The 24,211-nt window shown below is 37.1% G+C and overlaps 2 protein-coding genes across 2 annotated transcripts in view; one reads left to right on the top strand and one right to left on the bottom strand.

Moving 5' to 3' along the window:
- Positions 1-11,033: 11,033 nt before the first annotated feature.
- Positions 11,034-16,947, bottom strand: LOC110458871. The gene is made up of 4 exons (XM_021510828.1): positions 16,806-16,947; positions 14,760-14,879; positions 14,280-14,458; positions 11,034-13,215 (listed from the first exon to the last, which is right to left on the bottom strand). Exons 1-4 carry the CDS (start codon positions 16,852-16,854, stop codon positions 13,135-13,137), a joined length of 429 nt encoding a protein of 142 aa, XP_021366503.1. The 5' UTR covers positions 16,855-16,947; the 3' UTR covers positions 11,034-13,134.
- Positions 16,948-17,187: 240 nt separating this feature from the next.
- The window catches only part of LOC110458887 (beclin-1-like), a 29,043-nt gene continuing 22,019 nt past the window's right edge, over positions 17,188-24,211 (top strand). The window contains exons 1-5 of the mRNA XM_021510847.1: positions 17,188-17,389; positions 18,720-18,781; positions 21,804-21,859; positions 22,276-22,366; positions 23,084-23,146. Of these exons, the coding sequence (XP_021366522.1) occupies positions 17,260-17,389; positions 18,720-18,781; positions 21,804-21,859; positions 22,276-22,366; positions 23,084-23,146 (402 nt within the window). The 5' untranslated portion in view covers positions 17,188-17,259. The remainder of the gene's footprint in view (positions 17,390-18,719; positions 18,782-21,803; positions 21,860-22,275; positions 22,367-23,083; positions 23,147-24,211) is intronic.

Below are 24,211 nucleotides of genomic sequence, written 5' to 3'. Positions count from 1 at the left end.
CAAAATCCTGTCATTCCTACAGAAGAAGGATTTTGAAGAATGTGCTATGTTCCCCTTTTGGGCCCCCAGGGGGCCATTCTCATTGTTTGTTCAATATTGAGTGCCCTTGGCACAAAGATACTCCACACTAAATTAGGATAAACTCCATTAATCCCTACGGTAGAAGGGTTTTAAACGTTTTACCTCTATTTCCCCTAAGAATACTACAGAATAAATAATGATAAAATCCCTTAATCCCTACGGTAGAAGAAGGGTTTTTAACATTTTACCTCTATTTCCCTTATTGGGTTCCGCTCCTCTGTCCCAGACAGACCGTTTATACAAAATTGAAAGCCTTTGTCTCAAGAATGCTCCAGACAAAATTTAGTTAAAATCCACCAAGCTAATCATTTGACACAGAAATTGTTAGATTGATATCTCAAGAGTATGTCAACACCAAACTTTTACACAAATACCAAGTTCTAAGAGGCATAGTATATCTTTTACTAAACTACTTATATTTCTTAGGGACTTCATTCGTGGGTACTGAACCCAGAAGCATTTAATTATGACATCAGTCCTATATGATAACAATATCACCACCGGAATTAGCCACTGCAGCCAGTCTAGTATCCTGGTCAGTGATTGGTCAGTTTCTACATTCAAAGTTTTGAAGCTGCAATTGGTCATTACTGATAACTGCTGGAGTTTGTAATGAGGAGGAGGAGCATTATTTTCTATTTGAAAGTTTATGACAAAAGTGTGGATATAATTGCAAGAAGAAGAAACAACAATACACTACTTTAGCACATGTGAGGGTATGTATAAAATATTTTGTGATATATATATATATATATGATATTCATGATAATTAATGAGGTCACTTGTTTTGAAAAATGTATTATGTATATAAGAATATGGGAAATGAAACAGAATATGTGTATGACTGATTAATGATAGCTTTGACCAAATACATTACAATATCTAGTATACAGTGAGAATTTGAATTTATAACTTTTTGTAGCATCAGCAAGGCCTGAACCTACTTGTTCAAAAAAATGTTAGTTTCATAAAATATAAACTTTCAACTTTGATATTCTTCCTTAGTGAAATCCAGGTGAAAAATGTAAATGTGAATATCTAATTTTAAGACACAAATCTGTTGTTGGAAATGATAGAGTCAAGCTTACTGCCACTACATGAACAGTTACCAGTGCCATGTTTCTCTGTTGAGTGCATACTTTAGACCAAATGACCTGCCATAACTATGTAGGGCACAATAAGGTTGTGGTAAATAAATCTGCTGGCTTTATATAATTTAATCTATGGTAAATATGCTGACAATCTAAAGATTGCTATCAGGAACAGAAATTTTGTTAGAATTTAGAATTTAGGTAGAAAAGTGTTCTTTTCCAAAAATCAGAAAGTATTTAGTTATTCAGTAAATAGTTTGTTTTGAAAATTAACTCCTCTATAGAAGACATATAATGATACACAAATAATTAACTCATAATACCAATAAAAGCACCAGATATGTGACCAAACAAAAACATTGACCCTCCATTTTGAATGGAAGAGAGATATGGGCCTGTAAACTCTTAAATGATCTTGACAACTTGCTATATATAAACTTAATTTACCATTGCATTAGTATTATGCTATATGAATGATGTTGAATTTCAGGAGCATCTTTAACTTTTGTAGATAAGATATAGATGGGCATACTATTAAAAAACAGCCAAACAGATATTCACAACATTTTAAATTAAACCGAGTAAAATGATTTTTTCCATTCCAGATTATACATATGACTGAAATTTTGAAATAAATAGTACTGCTAACTGACCAGGAGATAAATTGTGCAATTACAGAAAGGATCAGCTATTCAATGACACTGGTCAAAACACAAGACCGGAAAGTTAACCTACTCCAGGACTCTATTAATGACAGAAACTAGAAATGAAATTTGAAAAATATATTTAAGCGTGATACAGTGATGATAGACAGATAACCTGGGTCCATGTGAAAACCATATGATTTATACAAAATCCTGTTACAATAGAACTGGTCCCTGCAGGTAGGGCGTAAGAATTGTACATGCAGCCCCCATTGCATGATCGTATGAGTCGACTAAATTTGAGATCTTATATTCTCTCTTCTTTCTAAACACCCTTCTCCTTCCTAATGTCTCCCTTGACAATGCCTCACTTTTGGCCTTTAGTTGAGCGTTCGCCCCTGTGAGGAAGGCTTTTGGTTCTGTCCCCTGGCCGAGACATTTCTACTCCTGCTTAACGCTCAGCAATTCAGGAGTGAGACGACTGGTTCGCCCGTTGTCGGTATAATGTGACCGGGTGGGGTGTCCTGCTGGGTGTCTTCGGCAGTATGTTTCAGTGAGGTAGCAGTATAAAGTCGGCTACAGTTCCGCGCTATTACAAGGAGACAAACACGAACATATCGCATCCTCCCAAAACACACACGCATGCATCTTGCACACAGAGGAGGCCGTCCTTAAATTACCCTAGCTGTTGATAGGACGTTAAACAATATTGAACCAAACCAAACTATAGAACTGATATCAAAGCGAAAAATTCTCTATGCTAGAAAATATATTAAGGAAATTAGAAAAATGTGAGTAAACTGAAGATTTTCGAGTCAGAATATTATAAAAACTGATGTAGCAAAACTTGAACAGTAGGGTATTACTTTTGTAAAAGATACATTGTGGTCCAAAAATCTGGCAAGGTCTTCTGAATTAGAGCATTACATATAACTGTATTATATAGCATAAGTACTCTTCAATTCTGTAAATAATGTAGATTCTTTTTTAATCAAATCTCGTCTTTTAACAATAATAATATAATAATAATATACAGCATTTATATAGCGCCCTATATAATTTGTAAAATTACTCTAAGGCGCTTTACAACATATGGATAATAGTAATGGTTATAATTGTGAAAACAAACAACAAAGGCTTGCAATCACTTTCATACATTTAACAAGCAATGTGCACATAATTGAACAAATAAAAGGGTGGTATTTACATGACGTCTTTGCAAAGATTCTAAAATGCAGACGTGAAGAGGTGAGTTTTTATGTCCCTCTTGAACTTGGCCAGGGTATTCGACTTCCTAATAGCAGATGGTAAGCTATTCCACAACGTAGCCGAAACCCTCCCAAAGCATCTGTTTCCGTAGGTCACAGTACGAGATTTTGGGACACACAACAAAGATTCTGACTCCGACCGCAGTGATCTTGACGGCTGATACAGGGTAACAAGTTCCTGTAGGTACTGAGGAGCTGTTCCATTCAGTGCCTTGTATGTGTATACCAGAATTTTGTACTGCGACCTGTATCGTACAGGTAACCAGTGCAACGAATAAAGCGCAGGTGTGATGTGCTCTCTCTTTCGAGTACGAGTAACTAGCCGTGCTGCAGTGTTCTGAACCCTCTGCAGACGACTAGTTAGTTTGTCAGATATACCACAGAGCAGGGCGTTACCATAATCCAACCGAGAGGTAACAAGTGAATGCACCAAAATCTTGCATGCATCTGCAGTTAGAAACTGCCGAATACAGCCGATGTTCCTGATCTGGTAGTAACAGGATTTGGCAATAGCGTTCACTTGTTTCTCCATGTTCAGAGAACTGTCAAAGTATACCCCTAGGTTTTTAACAGCTGGAACAGTCTCAATAGTTCTGGCACCAACCTTGAGCTGGAGAGCCATTGTTTGCTGACACTTTGGGGAAAAGACGATTAGTTCCGTCTTTTCCTGATTAAGTTTAAGCATGTTGGCGTTCATCCAGATACTGATATCTGTCAGACAAGCTTCCAGACTTTCTGAGACTGTATTCCAACTGTCCTGTGGTTTTATGACCATGTAAATTTGTGTGTCATCAGCATAGCAATGATAGCGAAGGCTATGGCGACGACAAATCTCTCCAATCGGTTTGGAGTACATACAATATTTTCGTGGTCCTAACACCGACCCTTGAGGAACCCCGAAATCTAGTACTTTGTCATGTGAGGTGGCAGATCCGATGGCAACACACTGTCGTCGTTCACTCAGGTATGACTGTATCCAGCATAGTGCGGTATCAGTCACTCCATAAGAGTATTCCAGACGTTTATAAAGTATGCCATGGTCGATGACGTCAAATGCAGCTGACAAGTCCAGCATGACAAGCACCGCTCTGCACTTGTTATCCAATGCAGAAGCTATATCACTATGTACACGTAGGAGGGCCGTCTCAGTAGAGTGTCCCATGCGGTAGGCCGATTGCATGTTGTCATGGAGACTGTTTGCATGGAGATGAACCTCTAAACGCCGGGACACAACCTTCTCCAAGATCTTAGACAGAAAAGGCAGATTTGAAACTGGGCGGTAGTTTTTCAACTCCTCCTTGTCCATTCCAGGCTTTTTTAACAATGGTCTGACATGTGCCTTCTTGAAACATAATGGAACCTTTGACTCAACCAATGATTTATTCATGATTGCGGTAATCAAAGGAAGCAGTGCTTCAAGACATTGCTTTAATAGGTCTGTAGGCAGTGGATCAAGCTCACAGGACTTCGATTGCGAGGTCATGATAATGTTGCTCAACTCGTCCTGGGTTGTTGGTGAGAGCTTTTTCAATGGTTCCCCATCAAATGCAATGTCTGCAGTCATGACAGAGATGTCAATGTTAGCAGAGGTGTTCACTTCGGTAATATTTTTCCTGATTGAGCTGATTTTATTCAGAAAGTAATCACTGAACTTGCTTGCTAAGTCTTTTTCAGATTTACAGCTTGGTAGGATAATTTCACCTTTCTGTCCCATTAGGTTCTTGGTGAGTCTAAAAAGTTGTCTTTTATCCTTGCCACATCCTTCGATTTTTTCCGAATAATAAGCCTTCTTTGACTGAAAGAGCAGTGAACCAACTAGCCGACATTGCTCTCTATAAATCAGTTGGTGAACGGTTAATTTGGTCCGTCGCCACTGTCTCTCTGCTTGTCTACGTTTCTGTTTTTCCACTCGGAGATTTTCATTATACCACGGGGCATTTGGTCTCACAGTTATCACCTTAGTTTGCAGAGGTGCGCGTTTCTCTATGAGGGCTTCTATACCAAATGCGTATGCTTCAACAAGATCATCAACCTTGCCTTCAGTAGATTGAAGGGCGGAACAAGACTGAATGTCATTGTTGAAATCTGGTATTGAAATTTCGCGGAATTTCCGGAAGCTCACTTCTTTCCTTGGACGAGCTGGCTTACTACAATTCAGTGTTGTGTGGACAGCAAGATGATCACCGGATTGGTTCCCCTTTACATCACTTAGACATGGATCAATGACTGAAATAGCTCCATGATTGACTGAGTTATCTTCCCTCGTTATGACCACATCCAGTGTGTGGCCATGGGTGTGTGTAGCTTCTGTCACATGCTGAATCAGACCCCTGGAATCTAGTAGCCCAGAGAACTGGCGAGCATCAACATTAGATAGATCGTCTAAGTGGACATTTAGATCACCCGTGACAATCTGTTTTCAAGTTACTTATTGTCTAGCTGGATTAAAAAATCTTATTTACCATGGATTGTTTTATTCCACTCAGATTCCATGCATATTCCTGCTCTAGTCAGTGTCTACTTTTTTGTACAGAATATAAATAGTTTAGTGAGTTGATGAATCATTCATTAAAACCAGTTTATCATTTGTAAGTCTTTTGTTTTATTTGTTTGTAGCAATGTTGCATCATTTGTTTGCGGCAAAGTTGCTGCAACAATAAGCAAGAAAACTAATTTGCATACGAGTTCTGAATAATATTGCCGCAACATTGCCGCAAATATTTTCAAGAAGCCTAATCGATTGAAACATTCACTGGTGTACTCCAAGGTGATGCTTACGGTCACTATTTATGTCTTGATTTTAGGTTTACGCCAAGGTGATGCCATCGGTCCCTCTATATGTCTTGATTTTACTCAAAATTGTTATAAGGTGTTTTACGGCATTAGGAACTCTTTCTGGTGCATCATTTGCCGCTATTGGTGAAGTTTGAAGGACTTGTGTAACTGTTTCCGTTACAATTAAAACTAGAAGTGATTTAAAAACATCAATGCACCGATACCTTTTTATCATGATTTTCAGCTATCATAAATTCCAACTACGTTATTTACAAGCATATCATGGTCAGCTGTTGCTGCAATAAATACGCGCGCCTATTGGCTAGACAGATCATCTATTGATCATATTGTCATGACTTTTTGCAACCAGGGTGTCACCACGATGGGCCCTACAGAAAACACCACACAACGCAGAGGTACAAAATAATACAAGGTTTATTGGTACAATTTACCGCAATAATTACTGGTACAATAATTGTCATTGATGTAATGAGGTGAAGTTTACCTTACTTTCACCAGGGGATTTTCACCCCGGTTGGATGTTACCAAGTTCTTGGATGAACTTCCACCCAGGCTGTTGGTAAACTCACCCCTAATTGGGCCTGCGACATGATTAGGTCTGACTTCTAGTACTTTCAGTTCAGCCCTCTCTCTATACTATCTAGCCACCAACTGAGGTATGCTACAGGTCCGCCTGTCCACACTCGGTACCTGACCCCTGATGCACATGCTTGATCCCGGGTAGGCAGTCAAGCATGACACAGGTAAACCAGTCACCAGAGTGAGAGTGCAGTGCTGTAGCAGACGACAGTTTATGAATATCACATAATAAATGAATGTAAATTAAACTCATTAACAAATATAGGTGACTAATTACACTTAAAGTTATACATGTGACAGTAAAACAATTAATACGTTACAATATCATCACTTAATTCAGCAACAAACTCCAGATGGCTGCTCTTTCGCCCCATGCAGCTGCATAAGAGGTTTGATTTGGTTTTATTTTTAACATCCTATTAACATATTAACAGCTAAGGTCATTCAAGTACGTGCCTCCATGTGTGTAGTGTATGCGAACTTGCGTGTGCGCATGAGACAGTGTATGTTGGTTCACTTGCCTCCTTGCGATATCGTGTATCTGATGCCGACTTCATAGTGCTATCTCACTGAAATACCATGCCATACGCACCCAGTACAGCATTCTGCCAGGTCACACTATACTGGCAACAGGTGAACCAGTTGTTGCAATTCCCCTGAAAGCTGAACGTTAAGCAGGGAATAACAACTACCATTTTTAAGGACTTTGGTATGTCCCGGCTTGGGACAGAACCCATTGCCTTCCTCACCTGGGCGACCAACATTTAAGCCAAAAGTGAGGTGTTGCCAAGCAAGGCGCTAGAAAATAAAAGGTAGTTAGAAATACAGTAGAAAGAAAGATAAAAATCCCAAATATTTCAATGGGCGCAGCAGATTTATTTTGGTCGCTTTTGTGTTCCAAAATAGAGGACGCCAAAGCAAATCCCTAATTATGCAGGGGGGGGGGGGGGGGGGCCATATTAATCGCTCCTACGATACGTGCAGAGGGTAACAGACAGCAGGATTATTCTTTTCCCGATCCCCCACCTGCAGGGGTGCCAGGGCTTATTGTTACAGGCCAGATGCTCATGAAACTTCACATTAGCATTCTGTGCACGTAACCGGATTCATTTTCTGGTTGTACGCCAAGGTGATGCCAACAGTCCCTCTTTACTTTTGATTTAGCTGAAACTTAGTATATAAGAGTCTATGAATCTTTTAACATTGACTCTTTCTGATGCAGCAATTTCGACCACGGCATCAGTCTGGGGGACTGCCAATTAAAACTTGTTTTCTTACGGTTTATTAAAAGATTATTTACTTTGTATCTGTATATGTTAAACGTTTAAGTACAGTAATGATTTGTTTTATTTCATAAGAATGCTGAAGCCATCCTCCGAGACTCTAACCGTGCTGTGATGCTTCAGTGTCATGCTCAGAACTGCTACAGAAAGTGCTCAAGTCTTAAGCGGATACATACTGAGTCATTGCCACACAAGACAATCTTTGACATTCCATTTTACAGTATGACTAAGCTTTGCCGACGACATTGGTGTTTCAGATGCTGCAAATGGGTCCACTAGAAGTGCCTTTGCCATACTAGTTTACAAGCTGTTCAGACGCATATTTTCTGACAATAGAGCAGATCTCATTGATTTGTTTCAGATGAAAAAAGAAAAGTTTTGTAAAACTGCAAGATATAAGAAAACATATAAGAAAGTTCAGAAAAAGTAGTATCCAATAAAACTATGTTTATATGTAGTAGCAGCTGTGAAGACTATTTTTAACACTAAGGAAAACATTAAACGAATAGGCAGATCATGATAACAATACAATGCATCCTTTTTGTTGTGTTATCTTTCACCTAGTTGTTAGTCAAGTGCTTTTTTTCTGACTTAATATATGCCAGAACCCATGCTTCAATAATCACAACAATTGACCCATGGCCCATAGCCATAACATTTTTTGCAATAGGCTACAGTGGCATTCCAAATTTCTGAAGAAATGGTGCAATTCACTGTCTATTAATTCATATGGAAGCTTGAAGATTTTTCTTTCATTGGCGATTAAAATGAAAACTGGAAATGAAAGGCCCATTAATGTCCTGTCCTCGGCCAGGCATCAACTCTACACCTGACATTGAGATGTGAAACTTGAACAGCGATCACACGTTTGATTTTGTGCTACCACCCGTAAACATTGCAAGAGCATGTCCACTACCAACTCGGATACCCTTGGTATATTTGTAATAGCAAGTCTTAACTGTGATTGTATTTGAGATAACCCATCATGATTTATGGTCATAAATCGATACTGGTTCCTATAAAAAATGATGCATTCATGCTTCAGTTGCCCAGGATGAGGATAGGTCTCTCGTCACACATGACCTATTTAGAGCATTCGTTGGGCTAAGACAAGGAGCATTACTATTCCTTTTTTTATACAGCTATGTATAGGTTAAACAAAATACTTTAAATAATTTTAGAAATTGTGTTTCTTTTTTTAGAAAATATATATATAATAACATACCTTATCTTTACATTAAAAAATCAACAAGAGGCCTAAAAGGCCATTACAGTCACCTGAGTAAAAGACTGCATCAGAATTAACAAGAAGTTGGCTCAATGTTACAACACTTCACAAGTAGATGTCATAGCTTTCACTAGCTTTAGCAAGTTAACAGTATTTAGCTGTTATAATTGATGTAAACAGTGGTGGACATAAAAACAGGACATTGAAGTTGGATAGGGTAGAAAAAATGGCAGTTTTCGTTCAGTTTTGGTATATACACAAGGTTATTGACATACGTAAATAATTAACAACATTTGTGAGCATTTATTGTTATTCTGACGACATACAAATGTTCACAGTCATCAAACCACAGGACAGTTGGATACAATATCAGACAATCTTGAAGCTTGTCTGACATGCAGACATGAGGATCTGGATGAACGCCAAAATGCTATAGCTTAATCGGCAAAAGACGGAATTATCATATTTTCCCCAAAGTGTCAGCAAACTATGCCAAATCCTGTTACTACCAGATCAGGAATATCGGCTGTATCCGGTAGTTAATAACTGCAGATGTTTCCTCTCGGTTTGAAATGACCTGCTCTGTGGTATGCAGAAGGTCCAGAACACTTAAGCATGTATGGTTACTCGTACTCGAAAGAGAGCACATCACAGCTGTGTTATTCATTGCACTGTTTACCTGTACAATACAAGTCACAGAACAAAATGTTGGTGTATTGTATGCCCTTTTTTATCTAATATATTTACATCTGCCACTATAGTAATACTATCATTCATGTCTTGTTAAGCGCCTTATAGTAATTATTTATCTTACAAATTATATAGGCCGCTATATAAACGTTTATTATTTATATTTATTGTTAAGCAAACCTACCAGACACGGACAGAAAACAGTAGCTATATTATAATAGTCTGTTAAAAACAGTACACAGTCTTGTTGTCAAGTGTGACGTACTTAGAACCAGGTGTCAAATATCACATTATTAATTCCGACACTTTTTAAGCAGCAGTATCTATGGAGAAAAAAAAATGGTTTTCTCATTGAATAACATTGTTACATAGTTCACTCAAATGGTAGTAAATATTGATTTTCTGCCATACGTGTGATATATATAAATACGGTATTTAACAGAAAACCATTAAATATCCTTTATTTGATACCATTGCTTTTCTGAAATTATATAACTGCTTAAATATCTTCATAACTAACCCTTTACAGGTTATGAAACCTGTAAAAAATATCTACCTTTCTCCCAAGTGACTTTACAACCAATGCTGAACTTTCTCATGCGACTCGTGTGTATGGCCCAAGCTCATCAGCTAATTGGCTCTTATGTGATGTTGGTGGAAAATGACCAGTAAGTTTCGTATATGAGGCCCAGAGGGGCTGCATTGCTTACCTTGATAATAAGAAACCATGGGAAACTATTCTCATTAAATATAATCCTGCAACTATTTCACAATATTGGTGGTCTCTCAGTAACACCCCTTCCTCATAAGATCACTTTTTCTGCCCCCATGAAGTGGACTGAATTTTAAACATTTAACTTAGTTTCCCTATTGAGCCCTGTCCCTCTGCTCTCAGGGGGACACATATATCCTCCACTTATACAAAATAGATTCCACATAAATGTTTAAGGATGCTCTACACCAAATTTGGTTAAATCTCTTAATTTGTACAGAAGGATTTTAAACATGAAAATATCCCTGCATTCCCCCTATTGGGTCCTGCCCAACTGCTCCTAGGGGGTGGGGGCAGTGGCAGCTTGTCGCTCTCTGTTTATACAAAATCTTTTTTAAAGTTAAACTTAAAGCATAGGTCACATTGACGTCATAGTGACCTTCTTCTTGCATTCTGTACTCTGCCAATATCCAAATTGCAAGATGTCCTTGTACACGAAATCTAGTCACTCCAGGTGAAATGGTATAGAAGATATGTTCCGGACAAACTTCTCAGACAGACGGAGAGAGTGCAAACCTATAGCCCCCATCCCGGAAAACGATGGGAGACAAAAAATAACATACTATTTAAACAGGTATAAAACAAAAGACAAAACAATTTATCTTATAAAAATCATTTATTGCATATTCATTAAAATCCATTTCTTGATAATGAGAGATGATATTTACAGGAAATATACAAAATAATGTGTCTGGGTCAACCTTTATTGATAATTTCTGTGTAAACATATAAGGTGACAGAGAGATTCCATTAGTATTGGTGATAATGATACTGACAGGTACAAATATATATTTAAGGAATAGTTTTCTATTTTTTTGTCAGGTTATGAGTTGATAACTCCTGCAACCTGGCCAAAAGAGATAACTAGGTTTACAGTAATTTTCTGTAAATGCTTCACCACTATGTTTCTCAATAGTCTGATCTGTAGCTGCAATTTTCATTTCCTAAAACAGTAACAGCCTTAGATTTGCAGAAGCCATGGTTCACTCTGCCCAAATCTACTGTTGATGATGTCACACAATTAATTTGTGTCTCGTAGGAGGAAATTTTGCATAGATCTGCCAAATATATTGTTATGGAAACTTGTCACATTCTATAGTGTAGTACTGAGATGATAATTCCTGTTTGCTAGAGCAATAGTCACTGAGTGAAGGTCAGTGAATAGTAGACTGTTAATATATATGACTCGTGATGGTGTTGGAAAGTTGTCCTATTAACCCATTCACCCCTGAAGACACATTTGAACCCTTCCAATTTAGAGGTTGGAATAGTTCATTATGAAATTTCAGGGGTGAATGAGTTAACGGGGAAACTTTACAATGATATTATGGGCCAGTCAAATTCATTAATTACCAGGTACATTTATCATCAAAATTTATTTACAAACATTACTTATCTTTTTGTTTTAGATCTTAATTAAGGATCCCTGTCCCACTGCACTGTAGTTTTTCGTATAACAGTAGCCTCCCTTTAACCCTCTGTTCGGATGCAGAAGCAAAGTTGGGCCAGGAGACATCCGTTGACCAAGAAGTTCCATTAAAGCGATAGTACAACAATCTGAAGTCTAGTGTTACAAACCTGGTCTGGCCCTTCAGATTTTTTTCCCACTCTGAACATTGTTGTTGATTATATTTTGTTTATACCATCTTTATTTCTCATAGTCCTGCAAGATGTGATTTTCTTTTCCAAAATGATTTATCAAAACAATAGTCATGCCTGAAAAAACAGTTTCCGACACTTAATTATTAAGTTTGTGGCAGTGGTACGGAGATCCTTACTAGATGTGACAAGTAACTTTGTACATGTCAACAAAATCCTTCACCAAAATGATCAAGTTTGTCATGCATGGCTGTTGTATCAGGTAAATTATAATGAATTCCAACTTAGCTTGTGAATTAAAATTCAAGTTAAGACAATGATTATACAGTGTTAATTATAAGGATTATAAAAATTGTACAAAAAAATATTTCTTGGAATGTTAATTTCTAAAAAATGAATTATATACAAGATGAATATTCAGATGAAAATTGAGTGCAATACAATTTTTATACAAAAATGGATATATACAAAAAGGGATTGCTACACAAGACACTTAAGGACCGTTTAAATAAGGCTCACCACAAGGTGGCACTGTTTATTTTTTATGTAAATTTGTTAGACTCACAAAGAGGTTCTTTTAATATCCCGAGTAAATGGGGTTCACCACAAGGTGGTACTAGTAATCTTTGTTTTAAGTAGTTGCATCATTTGGGCAGTTCACAAGACTAACACTATCAAGGAACAAAAAATATATGCAGACAATGCTCTGTTTTTAAATTCCATTTTTCAATTAAAAATAGACCATGAAAGTAAACTTTTATTATTTACAAATCTTTAAACATCATTTAACTTGAAACAATTTCATATTTCTTTAATTTGTGTCACAAAAGATATGTTTATTATCATGTTAAAACAGTGTAAGCTTATGATGTTGTAAGCAATGTTATATTGTGTGCCCTCTGGTGACAGATTTGGGTCACCAAGAGGAAGTACCTTGTGCAGGGAACACTGTTATCATGATTTTTTTAAAGATTACCATACATTTTAATATTTTCAACGTTAAATTTTAATTTAGATTTTAAATTTGGTGTTGTGAATTAGAAAAGTTATTCTATCAACTGTGAGTTGAGAAATGTTGGACATTTCTTTTCGTTTTCTCTCCTTCATCTTAGCCGGAAGAAAAAGTGCACTGCTAAAACCACCGCCAGCAATGTCATACTGATTTGTGTTGTTCCAGCTCCCAGCTGTAAATGTAAAAATCAGCTTGCTTTAATTAGGTACCAATACCAGCATATATGTATATATAGCTACAAAATATTAATCTTGGTTCAAGAGAATATAATGGGCTGAAATGACTAAAGTGGTAAATAAAGCAAATATATTTCAGAGTTAACGTTACCCTGACAACACTTCTGCAGTAATTACATATGTCTCTCTTACAACACTTACTGTTGAGTTGTAGATGTCACTCTGACAACATATACAATTGTAATATAGTTGTTACCCAGACAACACTTACTGTTGTGTTGTAGTTGTTGCCCTGACAACACTTAATGTTGAGTTGTAATTGTCACACTGACAACATAAACAATTGTGTTCTGGTTGTCTGTTGTGCAGTAGTTGTCACCTGACAACATATACTATTGTGAAGTATAGTTGTCACCCTTACAATTAACACTTACTGTTGTGCTGTTGTTGTTACCCTGAAAACACTTATTGTTTTTTTGCAGGTTTTTTTTTGTATAATTGTCACCCTGACAACATAAACACTTGTGTTCTAGTTGTTACCAAGACAACATTTACAGTTGTTTAGTAATTGTTATCCTGGCAACACTTACTGTTGTTTAATAGTTGTCACCCTAACAATTAACACTAACTGTTGTGTTGTTGTTGTTACCTTGACAACACTTAATGTTTTTTTGTATAGTTGTTAGTGTCTTACAACACTTCATGTTGTGTAGTAGTCACCCTGAAAACACTTACTGTTGTGTAGTATAATTTTCACCCTAACAACAATAACTGTTGTGTTGTAGTTGTAACCCTGTTAACACTTACTGTAATACTGTTGTGTAGTAGTGGTTACCATGACAACACTTACTGTTGTGTAGTAGTTGTCACCTTGACGACACTAACCATTGTGTAGTAGTTGTTACCTTGACAACACTTACTGCTGTGTAGTGATTGTTACCTTGACAACACTTACTACTGTGTAGTAGGTGTTACCTTGACAACACTTACTGCTGTGTAGTAGTTGTTACCTTGACAACACTTACTGTTGTGTAGTAGTTGTTACCTTGACAACACTTACCGTTGTGTAGTAGTTACATCTGTCTCCCTGACAACATTCTATACAGTGCCAGTCCCGGTACCAATCACGCATACACTTGAGCCCCTTACTGGCACTCTCTGCCTCACATCGGTCTTTTCTGTCACATGACTTGGACACATAATGGTATCTTTCACTTCGGGGCTGCCAAAACTCAGGTTCTGAAAAAACAGTAAATACAGCACTGATTCATCCATTTATGCTTTCATTAATGGTAAATCTATTTCTCATATATTTTATACAACATTTAAAAAGGCTGATTTTTTTCTATGTATTGTGTCATCAGCCATGGATTTTAAAATCATGTCAAAATTAACTCGGATTAATTAACACATGACTTGCGTGTCAAAATTAACTTGTGTTTCCACATGATCTTTGTGACAAATTTACTCAAATTTTCACATGATCTGTTTGACAAATTAACTCAAATTTCCACATATCTGTTCAACAAAATTAACTCACGTTTCCACATGATCTGTGTGCGACAGGCATCCTGCGACTCCCTACACTGTATGGTGGTTTTCACACATTTGTCCACGTTGTTGGCCTGCGCTGTACATACATAACACTCCAGGCCCCAGCCTACAGTAAGACACGTACATTACAAGCAAATTAGAACAGAATTTGGTTACAAGGACACTTAATTATGATCAGATACAGATGGAATAACTTAGAAATAGTAGTTGAATATCATTCAAGCAGACAGCAGTAACTATTTAAGTATCAAATATTAATGTATCTAATGGTTGGTCTCAGTCAGGGGATGTACTCGCATAACCTTGTTCCTCCGAGTCAAGCAAATCTCAACAACATATATATATAAAGCTACAACTGAGACAATTTAATTTGCCAAGTATGCTATTTAAAGGAAAAGAACGAAAAAAACCCACCAGGGACAGCACATGCTACCCAGCTAAAATGATCTGTTGTTTTTAAGTATGTAACCAGACAAGAAAATTCTAAATTTTAGGAGCAGTGACCTTGACCTGTGACAAATCATGCCTAAAATACATCTTTATTCTTCCCGATTCCTATATATAGGGCAACTCACGAACCAAGTCTGTCGGATTTGTGCAAAAGTTGGGATTCAGGCTCGAAACTTCTCCTTCTATATTTAGTAACAGCTGACCTTAATCTACCCAAAGGAAATATGGGTATTCCAGCTAACTTCACTCAGGCAAATTCAACTATCCAGTTTGAATTCTAATTGTGTAATTATTCTTGGTAAATAAAGTAAACATCTGGACATCGAATAAAGACGGATTGCATTGACAGACAAATGCAAACATCCCATATGATTATAAGGAGTTATCCCCCTTGTTTCTTTGTTTGGAACTAAGGATTTCAGGCAACAACTAATTGTACCACGCCAAGTGTATTTCAGGTAGCATGCATATGCCAGAAAAAACAAGGTAGGAAAATAATTCAATTTTAATTTGGATATTTTTTTCTACTTTCATGTGCCAATATTATACATTATATAAAACTGAGTTAAATAAATCATCAATATATATGTATTATAATTATATTTATTTATTTTATTTATCTTCTTAAGAAAAATGCTAATATCTGGTTTCCTAAAGTAAACTTCAAAACTGTATACAGGCCTCGGATATTTTGGTTATCATTTCCCCTTTGAAAATAATAATTTTAAAGTGACACCGTACCCTTATTTCTGTATTCAAAATTAAAGTTGAACCAAGGTTTTTCTATGCCTTTTAAGGTTATGTTAACAGTACCCACAAGATATGTTATTAGTTACATAAAGAAAGGTGATTCTTTTGAGTTTTTGTGTCGTACATCAGTTATCATACTGATTTGTTGATTAAGCAGTGGGCTGACACTAATGTAATAAACAAATTAAGAACATATATACACACTGTATGGGTGTTACGATACCATGAACAAGAATTAACACCTGTGTCATTAGAAGTCTACCAGACTTGTTCATATTGATTTTTTTTTAAACGTAAGTATTTTACTGCCTGTTGTATTTATAAGTGACATACATATTTTACTGATCACTATTTGAAGCGCTGCACTCTTAATTGAAAACTTTTTTTAATTTTGAATTCGTCTGATTCTGTGATTTAAAACTTCAAGCCCTGTCATTTGCTTATTTTGCAATGATTGAGAAAATGTTACTGGTTCATATTGACATAACCTAAATAATATTTATANCCCCCCCCCCCCCCCCCCCCTACATACATACATGTATACACTACAGATATATAAATATGCATAACGATGTCCACCGGAGTAAACTCTGGATACCGATATTTCGCATAACATTGGCAACTAAAATCCACAAGGAATTTGTTGTTATATCACATATAATCATACTGAATTAGATGAATATATTGTTAATAAATACGCTAAACCGCCATAGATGTTATGAGTCAAATTATTTATCAGCGCCATTGGACACACCTGTATCTGTTTACCTGAGAATTTCAAACCGTTACCTGTTAAAGTTATGTTTAATATTTATATATTCTATATACTTACATATCGCTGGAAGACCTTGGAGTAGGAGGATCACAAACAGGGAATTCATTCAAGTTGTTTTCCAGAATTTCAAACCAGGAAATCACATTTCACACCTGTATACCTGGGATCGTGTCTAATTTGCAAATCGGGATAAGACGCGACGGTTTCCAATATCCGCCAATGACTCACATCCTTGTTACGTTTAATTATCTCCCTTTCCGTCAGGAGGCATTGATGTACCTGTGTCTCCATATTGCAATAAAAAAGACTGAAATGAAATTTATACTAAAATACCATATAACTTAAGTAAACAAATATTCGTTTCTATCTCAATGAATAGATTTCTTACTTACATAATAACCTTTTTTTCCGGAGTTCTTTTACTGCTCGGGTTTCTATTTTATAGTGGACATATGGCGATGAACTTCCGGGGAGGACCAATGTAAACAAACTAGTTTTAAATCAAAATATTATGGCAAATAACAGCGAACAAGGTAGTGGGTCCGAGTATGTCAGTTTCGTATGCCAACGATGTCGACAGCCACTAAAACTTGACCATTCCTTCAATACCATCAACAGACAGTTACTTGCTGAACTGACAGGTAGGATCAGGCGGATGAACAAATCGAACCATGTCTGCTGTGTAGGCCTACTGTATGTGGTGGAATTTGATAGATCTACAGATGTCTTCAATACACACATTCCACTGATATGGGTCCTCTGGCTATTTCTGTCGGGTTCCACCTGAGGTTTATCTACATTACAACTGTAGCTATATCATTATAATTACTAATTATAATTAATAATTATCAGAAATCAACCCATTTCTGAATATATTTGTTATATTTTTATAACTTTTCCTCAGTACTGGCCCTTCTCACAGTGCAGTCTTTTACAGATTCTGTTCACTCTGCCGATTAAGCTACATAGATATTTATCCACACCAGTAATTTAATAAATAAAGCTGTATTAAACTGTTTATTTCAAAGATCTCATTTTTATTTAAAAATAAAGCAAAGTCACGTAAATCAGTAGGTCATGGTATTGTTGACTACAAGAAGCATATACAGGTAGAGGTATATTTATAATTTTTCATAAATGTAAATATCAAACTAGCATTAGAATGTCATTTGTGTGTGGTGTCAGCTAGGTCACACGTGTGTCGCAGTATTAATGGTGTGGACTGTGGTAATTCAGTTTCTAACAACATGTTCCTGTAAATAAAAATCATATTGGATTGTATTAGTCTATGTTTCGTTTTATCTGAGTTCTGTTTATGTACACATAACTGGAGTATTAAACTATATATAGCTAAGGTTACTTAAAATCTTACATACAAGTGTGTAAAAGATGTGCATTAATTAGGTTGCTACAAGCGCCAGATGTAGGGAATTTCCCTTTAGGTCAGCGGTAGAGCATCGGACTGGAGAGCCAAGGGTAGCGGGTTCGAGCCCCAGCGACGACATTACCAGTATCTTTATCACTATTCCTTGTCTTACTACAAACTGGTGCCGTTGACCCTTCCTGTTCAGCGTAGGAGAAACCTTGGTGGGGAGTCAAAGAACCTGGGTTGGTGTTTGAAAAAAAGGGGGAATATAGTGTAAAAGATGTGCATTGATAAGGTTGCCTTACAAGCGTCAGCTGCAGGGAATTACCCTTTAGCTCAGTGTAGAGCATCAGGCTGAAGAGCCAAAAGGGTAGCAGGTTTGAGCCCTAGCTTTACAGCACTATCTTTATCACTATTCCTCATCCTACTACAGAGGTAACAGGCAGTATTGTCATTGAAAAACAGATGTGCAAGTTGATATAATGTTTGATTTAATTTTTTGCCAATAAATTGCCTAAGCCAAAATTCATGTTAACAATATATATACTTTCTGCTTCATTTATTATCATCTTAATGTTACCTAAATTTGTGTTTTCTTACTTCAGCTCCGCTTACAAGAAATGCTGAACAAGAAGAAACCATAAATATATTTAAACCTGGAAGCCAGGTACAGTTCTCCACTTACATTACTTCCTATACCAGTCACTGTATCAGTCACTGTCAATGTGTACCAGTCACTGTCAATGTGTACCAGTCACTGTCAATGTGTATCAGTCACTGTCAATGTGTACCAGTCAATGTCAATGTGTATCAGTCACTGTCAATGTGTAACAGTCAGTGTCAATGTGTATCAGTCACTGTCAATGTGTATCAGTCACTGTCAATGTGTATCAGTCAGTGTCAATGTGTATCAGTCACTGTCAATGTGTATCAGTCACTGAAAATGTGTATCATTCACTGTCAATGTGTACCAGTCACTGTCAATGTGTATCAGTCACTGTCAATGTGTATCAGTCACTGTCAATGTGTATCAGTCACTAGCAATGTATATCAGTTACTGTTAATGTGCACCAGTCACTGTCATTGTTTATCAGTCACTGTCAATGTGTACCAGTCAATGTCAATGTGTATCAGTCACTGTCAATGTGTACCAGTCACTGTCAATGTGTATCAGTCACTGTAAATGTGTATCAGTCACTGTCAATGTGTACCAGTCACTGTCAATGTATATCAGTCACTGTCAATGTGTATCAGTCACTATCAATGAGTAACAGTCACTGTCAATGTGTACCAGTCACTGTTAATGTGTATCAGTCACTGTCAATGTGTATCAGTCACTGTCAATGTGTAACAGTCACTGTCAATATGTATCAGTCACTGTCAATATGTACCAGTCACTGTCAATGTGTACCAGTCACTGTCAATGTGTATCAGTCACTGTCAATGTGTATCAGTCACTGTCAATGTGTATCAGTCCCTGTCAATGTGTATCAGTCCCTGTCAATGTGTATCAGTCACTGTCTATGTGTATCAGTCACTGTCAAGGTGTATCAGTCACTGTCAATATGTATCAGTCACTGTCAATGTGTACCAGTCACTGTCAATGTGTACCAGTCACTGTCAAGGTGCACCAGTCACTGTCAATGTGTACCAGTCACTGTCAATGTGTATCAGTCACTGTCAATGTGTACCATTCACTGTCAATGTGTATCAGTCACTGTCAATGTGTACCATTCACTGTCAAGGTGCACCAGTCACTGTCAATGTGTACCAGTCACTGTCTATGTGTACCAGTCACTGTCAATGTGTATCTGTCACTGTCAATGTGTACCATTCACTGTCAATGTGTACCAGTCACTGTCAAGGTGTACCAGTCACTGTCAATGTGTACCAGTCACTGTCAATGTGTATCTGTCACTGTCAATGTGTACCATTCACTGTCAATGTGTATCAGTCACTGTCAATGTGTATCAGTCACTGTCAATGTGTACCAGTCACTGTCAATGTGTATCAGTGTGTCACTGTCAATGTGTATCAGTCCCTGTCAATGTGTATCTGTCACTGTCAATGTGTACCATTCACTGACAATGTGTATCAGTCACTGTCAATGTGTATCAGTCTCTGTCAATGTGTATCAGTCAATGTCAATGTGTATCAGTCACTGTCAATGTGTATCGGTCACTGTCAATGTGTACCAGTCACTATCAATGTGTACCAGTCACTGTCAATGTGTATCAGTCACTGTCAATGTGTATCTGTCACTGTCAATGTGTACCAGTCACTATCAATGTGTACCAGTCACTGTCAATGTGTATCAGTCACTGTCAATGTGTATCAGTCACTGTCAATGTGTATCAGTCTCTGTCAATGTGTATCAGTCAATGTCAATGTGTATCAGTCACTGTCAATGTGTATCAGTCACTGTCAATGTGTATTAGTCAGTGTCAATGTGTACCAGTCACAATCAGTTTTACGAATGAAGTAATACTGTCATATGGTCATGTGTAATTTAATGTAATTTAATCACATGTTTATTTTTTTATTAGTTTTGTGAGGCTATTTAACCTACATGTACTGTATGAAATCCTAAGTAATTAGTATTTGTTTGAAGTCTAAATATATGCATGATACTTTTGAAATCTAAGTATATTATGGGATTACTTAGAAAAATTCCAGAAATCATGGATTCTGTAAAGACTTAGTATACGTAAAGAACAACGAAAATAAAATTATCCTGAATTATAAGCCTGATACAGTGGCCAAATTAATTATAAAGTAAGCCTGATCATATGATAACATATAACTCTCCATCTTTTGGAGGCCTAGGGATCCGGAGACTACAGATTTTAGACCCTGAAATTAAATATTTTGTTACCAGTGAATTTGCTAAACTTTTCCTAAATTCTAAGATGTCAACTGATTTCATCTGAAAGAACAACTGAAAATATATGTGAAGTGTTGTTTTTTCCCTAGGGGATACTGGTATATATAACATTTTATTTTTATCCCCCGCTTTCACCGAAACGGGGGATATTCATTTGGGTTTGTCTATCTGTCTCGCTTCGTTTCCTTGCAATAACTACAACAAATGATCTGATAACTGATTTTCTTCACACTTGGTCACAGGGTTAAATGCCCTAAGGGCTCAGCCAAGTTCAATGACCACTTTCAGCTGATCCAATTTGGCGGAGTTATGGCCCCTTGAATAACGAAAAACGTCATTATCTTCTGTTTCTGTTCATTAGCTCTCGCAAATAGTATTCAATTGTCTTCAAACTTAATAACAGGGTTCAATGCATTAAGGGCTCGGCCAAGTTTGACAACCACTTTAATTGGACTCCATTTGGCAGTTTCCGCTTAATAACTCTAGCAAATATTAGATAAGGCTTTTTTTCTTCGAGTTTCAAGCTATACATTATGTCTCAACAGCACGATACTCACATGTTAAACCTAACCTCAATAATGTTTACATACAATATGTCCTGAAAGCCGGGGATATACATTCCACGAATTTGCTTGTTGTTTTAATTTGAATTTTGAACACAGGTAATTTCCCCCATGGAAATTTCCAAAGGTTGGCAAGTATGCTAATTTACACAAATATTTATTATGTTTAGATGTTTTCATCTGTAGGATAACAATAATTCGCTGCTTAAAAACAATACTGTGATCATTTGATTTTATTGCAGAGTCCAGAGAAGCAATTTGAAGATAATGTGGTGGTACAACGCGTTATTCCTCCAAGGTACTGTACAGTCGGTAATATTTGTGGGGTTTTCATTTTGCTTTACTCCCAGTCATAAAATATTACCTACAATGAAATAAACAGCAAATATTTTGCCATGAAAGATAATCTCTGAATATATACAAACATGTTTGTGAAGATTTGTTAACCAGTTTATTGCCGAAAAATCCAGTCGGCCAAATTTCAACGTCAATACCATTTTGATTTTAAACTGTACTCGACATGACCATATATGTTAATGGTCCCTTTAGCGTGTAGCAAAACCAAACAAACAATAGATATCACTGTAAGTCATCACCCTAAGGTGTAAAACACCATGACTGATTTCTCTCACGTGATACAGCTGTCATAGACCTGTATTAGTGATACTACTATATTGATAACTTTGTTATTAAAAAGTAGGTTCTTGTTTTTAGTATTCTGTATGAGGAGGAAGCAGGACATGACTTCCTTTTGCTGGGAGAGACAGGGTCCGGATATACAGACAACCTCAGTCACAGGGTCAAGGTGAGTCTTAGTCACAGGGTCAAGGTGAGTCTCAGTCACAGGGTCAAGGTGAGTCTCACTCACAGGGTCAAGGTGAGTCTCACTCACAGGATCAAGGTGAGTTTCTTAATTACAGGGTCAAAGTGAGTCTCAGTCACAGGGTCAAGGTGAGTCTCACTCACAGGGTCAAGGTGAGTCTTAATTACAGAGTCAAGGGGAGTCTCACTCACAGGGTCAAGGTGAGTCTTAATTACAGAGGCAAGGTGAGTCTCACTCACAGGGTCAAGGTGAGTCTTAATTACAGGGTCAATGTGAGTCTTAGATACAGGGTCAAGGTGAGTCTTAGTTACAGGCTCAAGGTGAGTCTCAGTCACTGGGTCGATGATAGTCTCAGACACAGGGTCAAGGTGAGTTTCAGTCACAGGGTCAAGGTGAATCATTATTACAGGGTCAAGGTAAGTCTCAGTCAAAGGGTCAAGGTGAGGGTTAACTACAGGATCAATATAACTGACTTTCACAAGTTCAAGGTGAGATAAGTCAAGTTGTACAGACACTCAAGTCACATGTCAATGTTAGAAACTCTTGTAAAAACAGTGTTTAAATGGGTCAGGACATCACTGTACCTTGTAACTAGTATAGCAAAAAGTGACAAAGTATCGGAATATTATAATGAAGAGCATCCACTGTATATTTATTCCAGATTGTTTGAATAAGTAAGAAAACCTTTGACTTTTATAGGTAAACAGTATCCTGTTTGACATCATGTCTGGCCAGTCCGATGTTGATCATCCCCTGTGTGAGGTAAATATCAAAACTGAATTCCATTACCCCCAGGTCACCCATTACCCCCAGGTCACCCATTCGCTGGGGACGGGGGAAAGTTGATACAGTTTATATAGGGAAATAACTCTAGTTATATATCTTTTGTGTATATTTCATTTATTTTCGTTGGAAATAATTTAAATTCGGTTGGAATTATAATCATGTGATGGCAGTGTGATGTAGATGTTATGAAAATGAAGACCCTGTCTCACCCCAAGGGGCCTACAATACGGGGCCCTATAGGGTCAAATTGGCTAAAATTTGAACAATCTTCTTCTTCAGACCCAGATATTCTAGAATCAAATTATTTTCATAGATGGAAATGTCTTAAGGTGCTTTATCAAAATGTGGTTTTATTATCCTGGGTCACTCATGTCTGCCTGGGGAGGGGGTACATTTTACTACAGAACTTTGCGGGACCATTTAGAAAAAAAAAAGAAACATCTTGGACATTGACTCAAGTTATGGAAGTTTCACTATATATTACATCATATTACTTTATTATTTCACATTTTTTAGGTCACCTGAGCTTTGCTCAAGTGACCTATTCTAATCGCTTTCCGTCCGTCGGCGTCTGTCGTCCGTCGGCATCTGTCGTCCGTTGGCGTTGTGCGTAAACTTTTTACATTTTTAACTTCTTCTCAAGAACCAGTCAATGGATTTTTTTCAAACTTGGTCAGAATCATCCTAAGCTTGGTAGATGAGGCTACAAAATTGTAAAATTGGGATTCCTACCCCAACCCCTGGGGCCAGGGCGCGGCCCCAAAAATTTACTAATATTTCAAAAGTCTTTTACTCAAGACTCAGAGGTACTACAGTGATGTTCTCTGTATGGAAAGAAAGATCATCAGGGGCTATACTTAAATTGTAAATTTCAGGACCCCCGAGCTATCCGTTCTCCCTTGGGGAGGGGGTAAAGTTTACTATAGTTTATATAGGGAAATAACACTTTTGGGTATATTTTGACAACTTTCTGTAGGAAATTATTTTTACTTGGTGAGAATTATCCTTGGAGGTAGATGGTTTCAAATTGTAAAATTGAGA

This window comes from Mizuhopecten yessoensis, unplaced genomic scaffold, assembly GCF_002113885.1.
Source record: "Mizuhopecten yessoensis strain PY_sf001 unplaced genomic scaffold, ASM211388v2 scaffold9847, whole genome shotgun sequence".
NCBI classification, from domain to species: domain Eukaryota; kingdom Metazoa; phylum Mollusca; class Bivalvia; order Pectinida; family Pectinidae; genus Mizuhopecten; species Mizuhopecten yessoensis.
The sequence above is the reverse complement of the archived record's forward strand: the minus strand, read 5'-3'. Positions and strand labels throughout refer to the sequence as shown.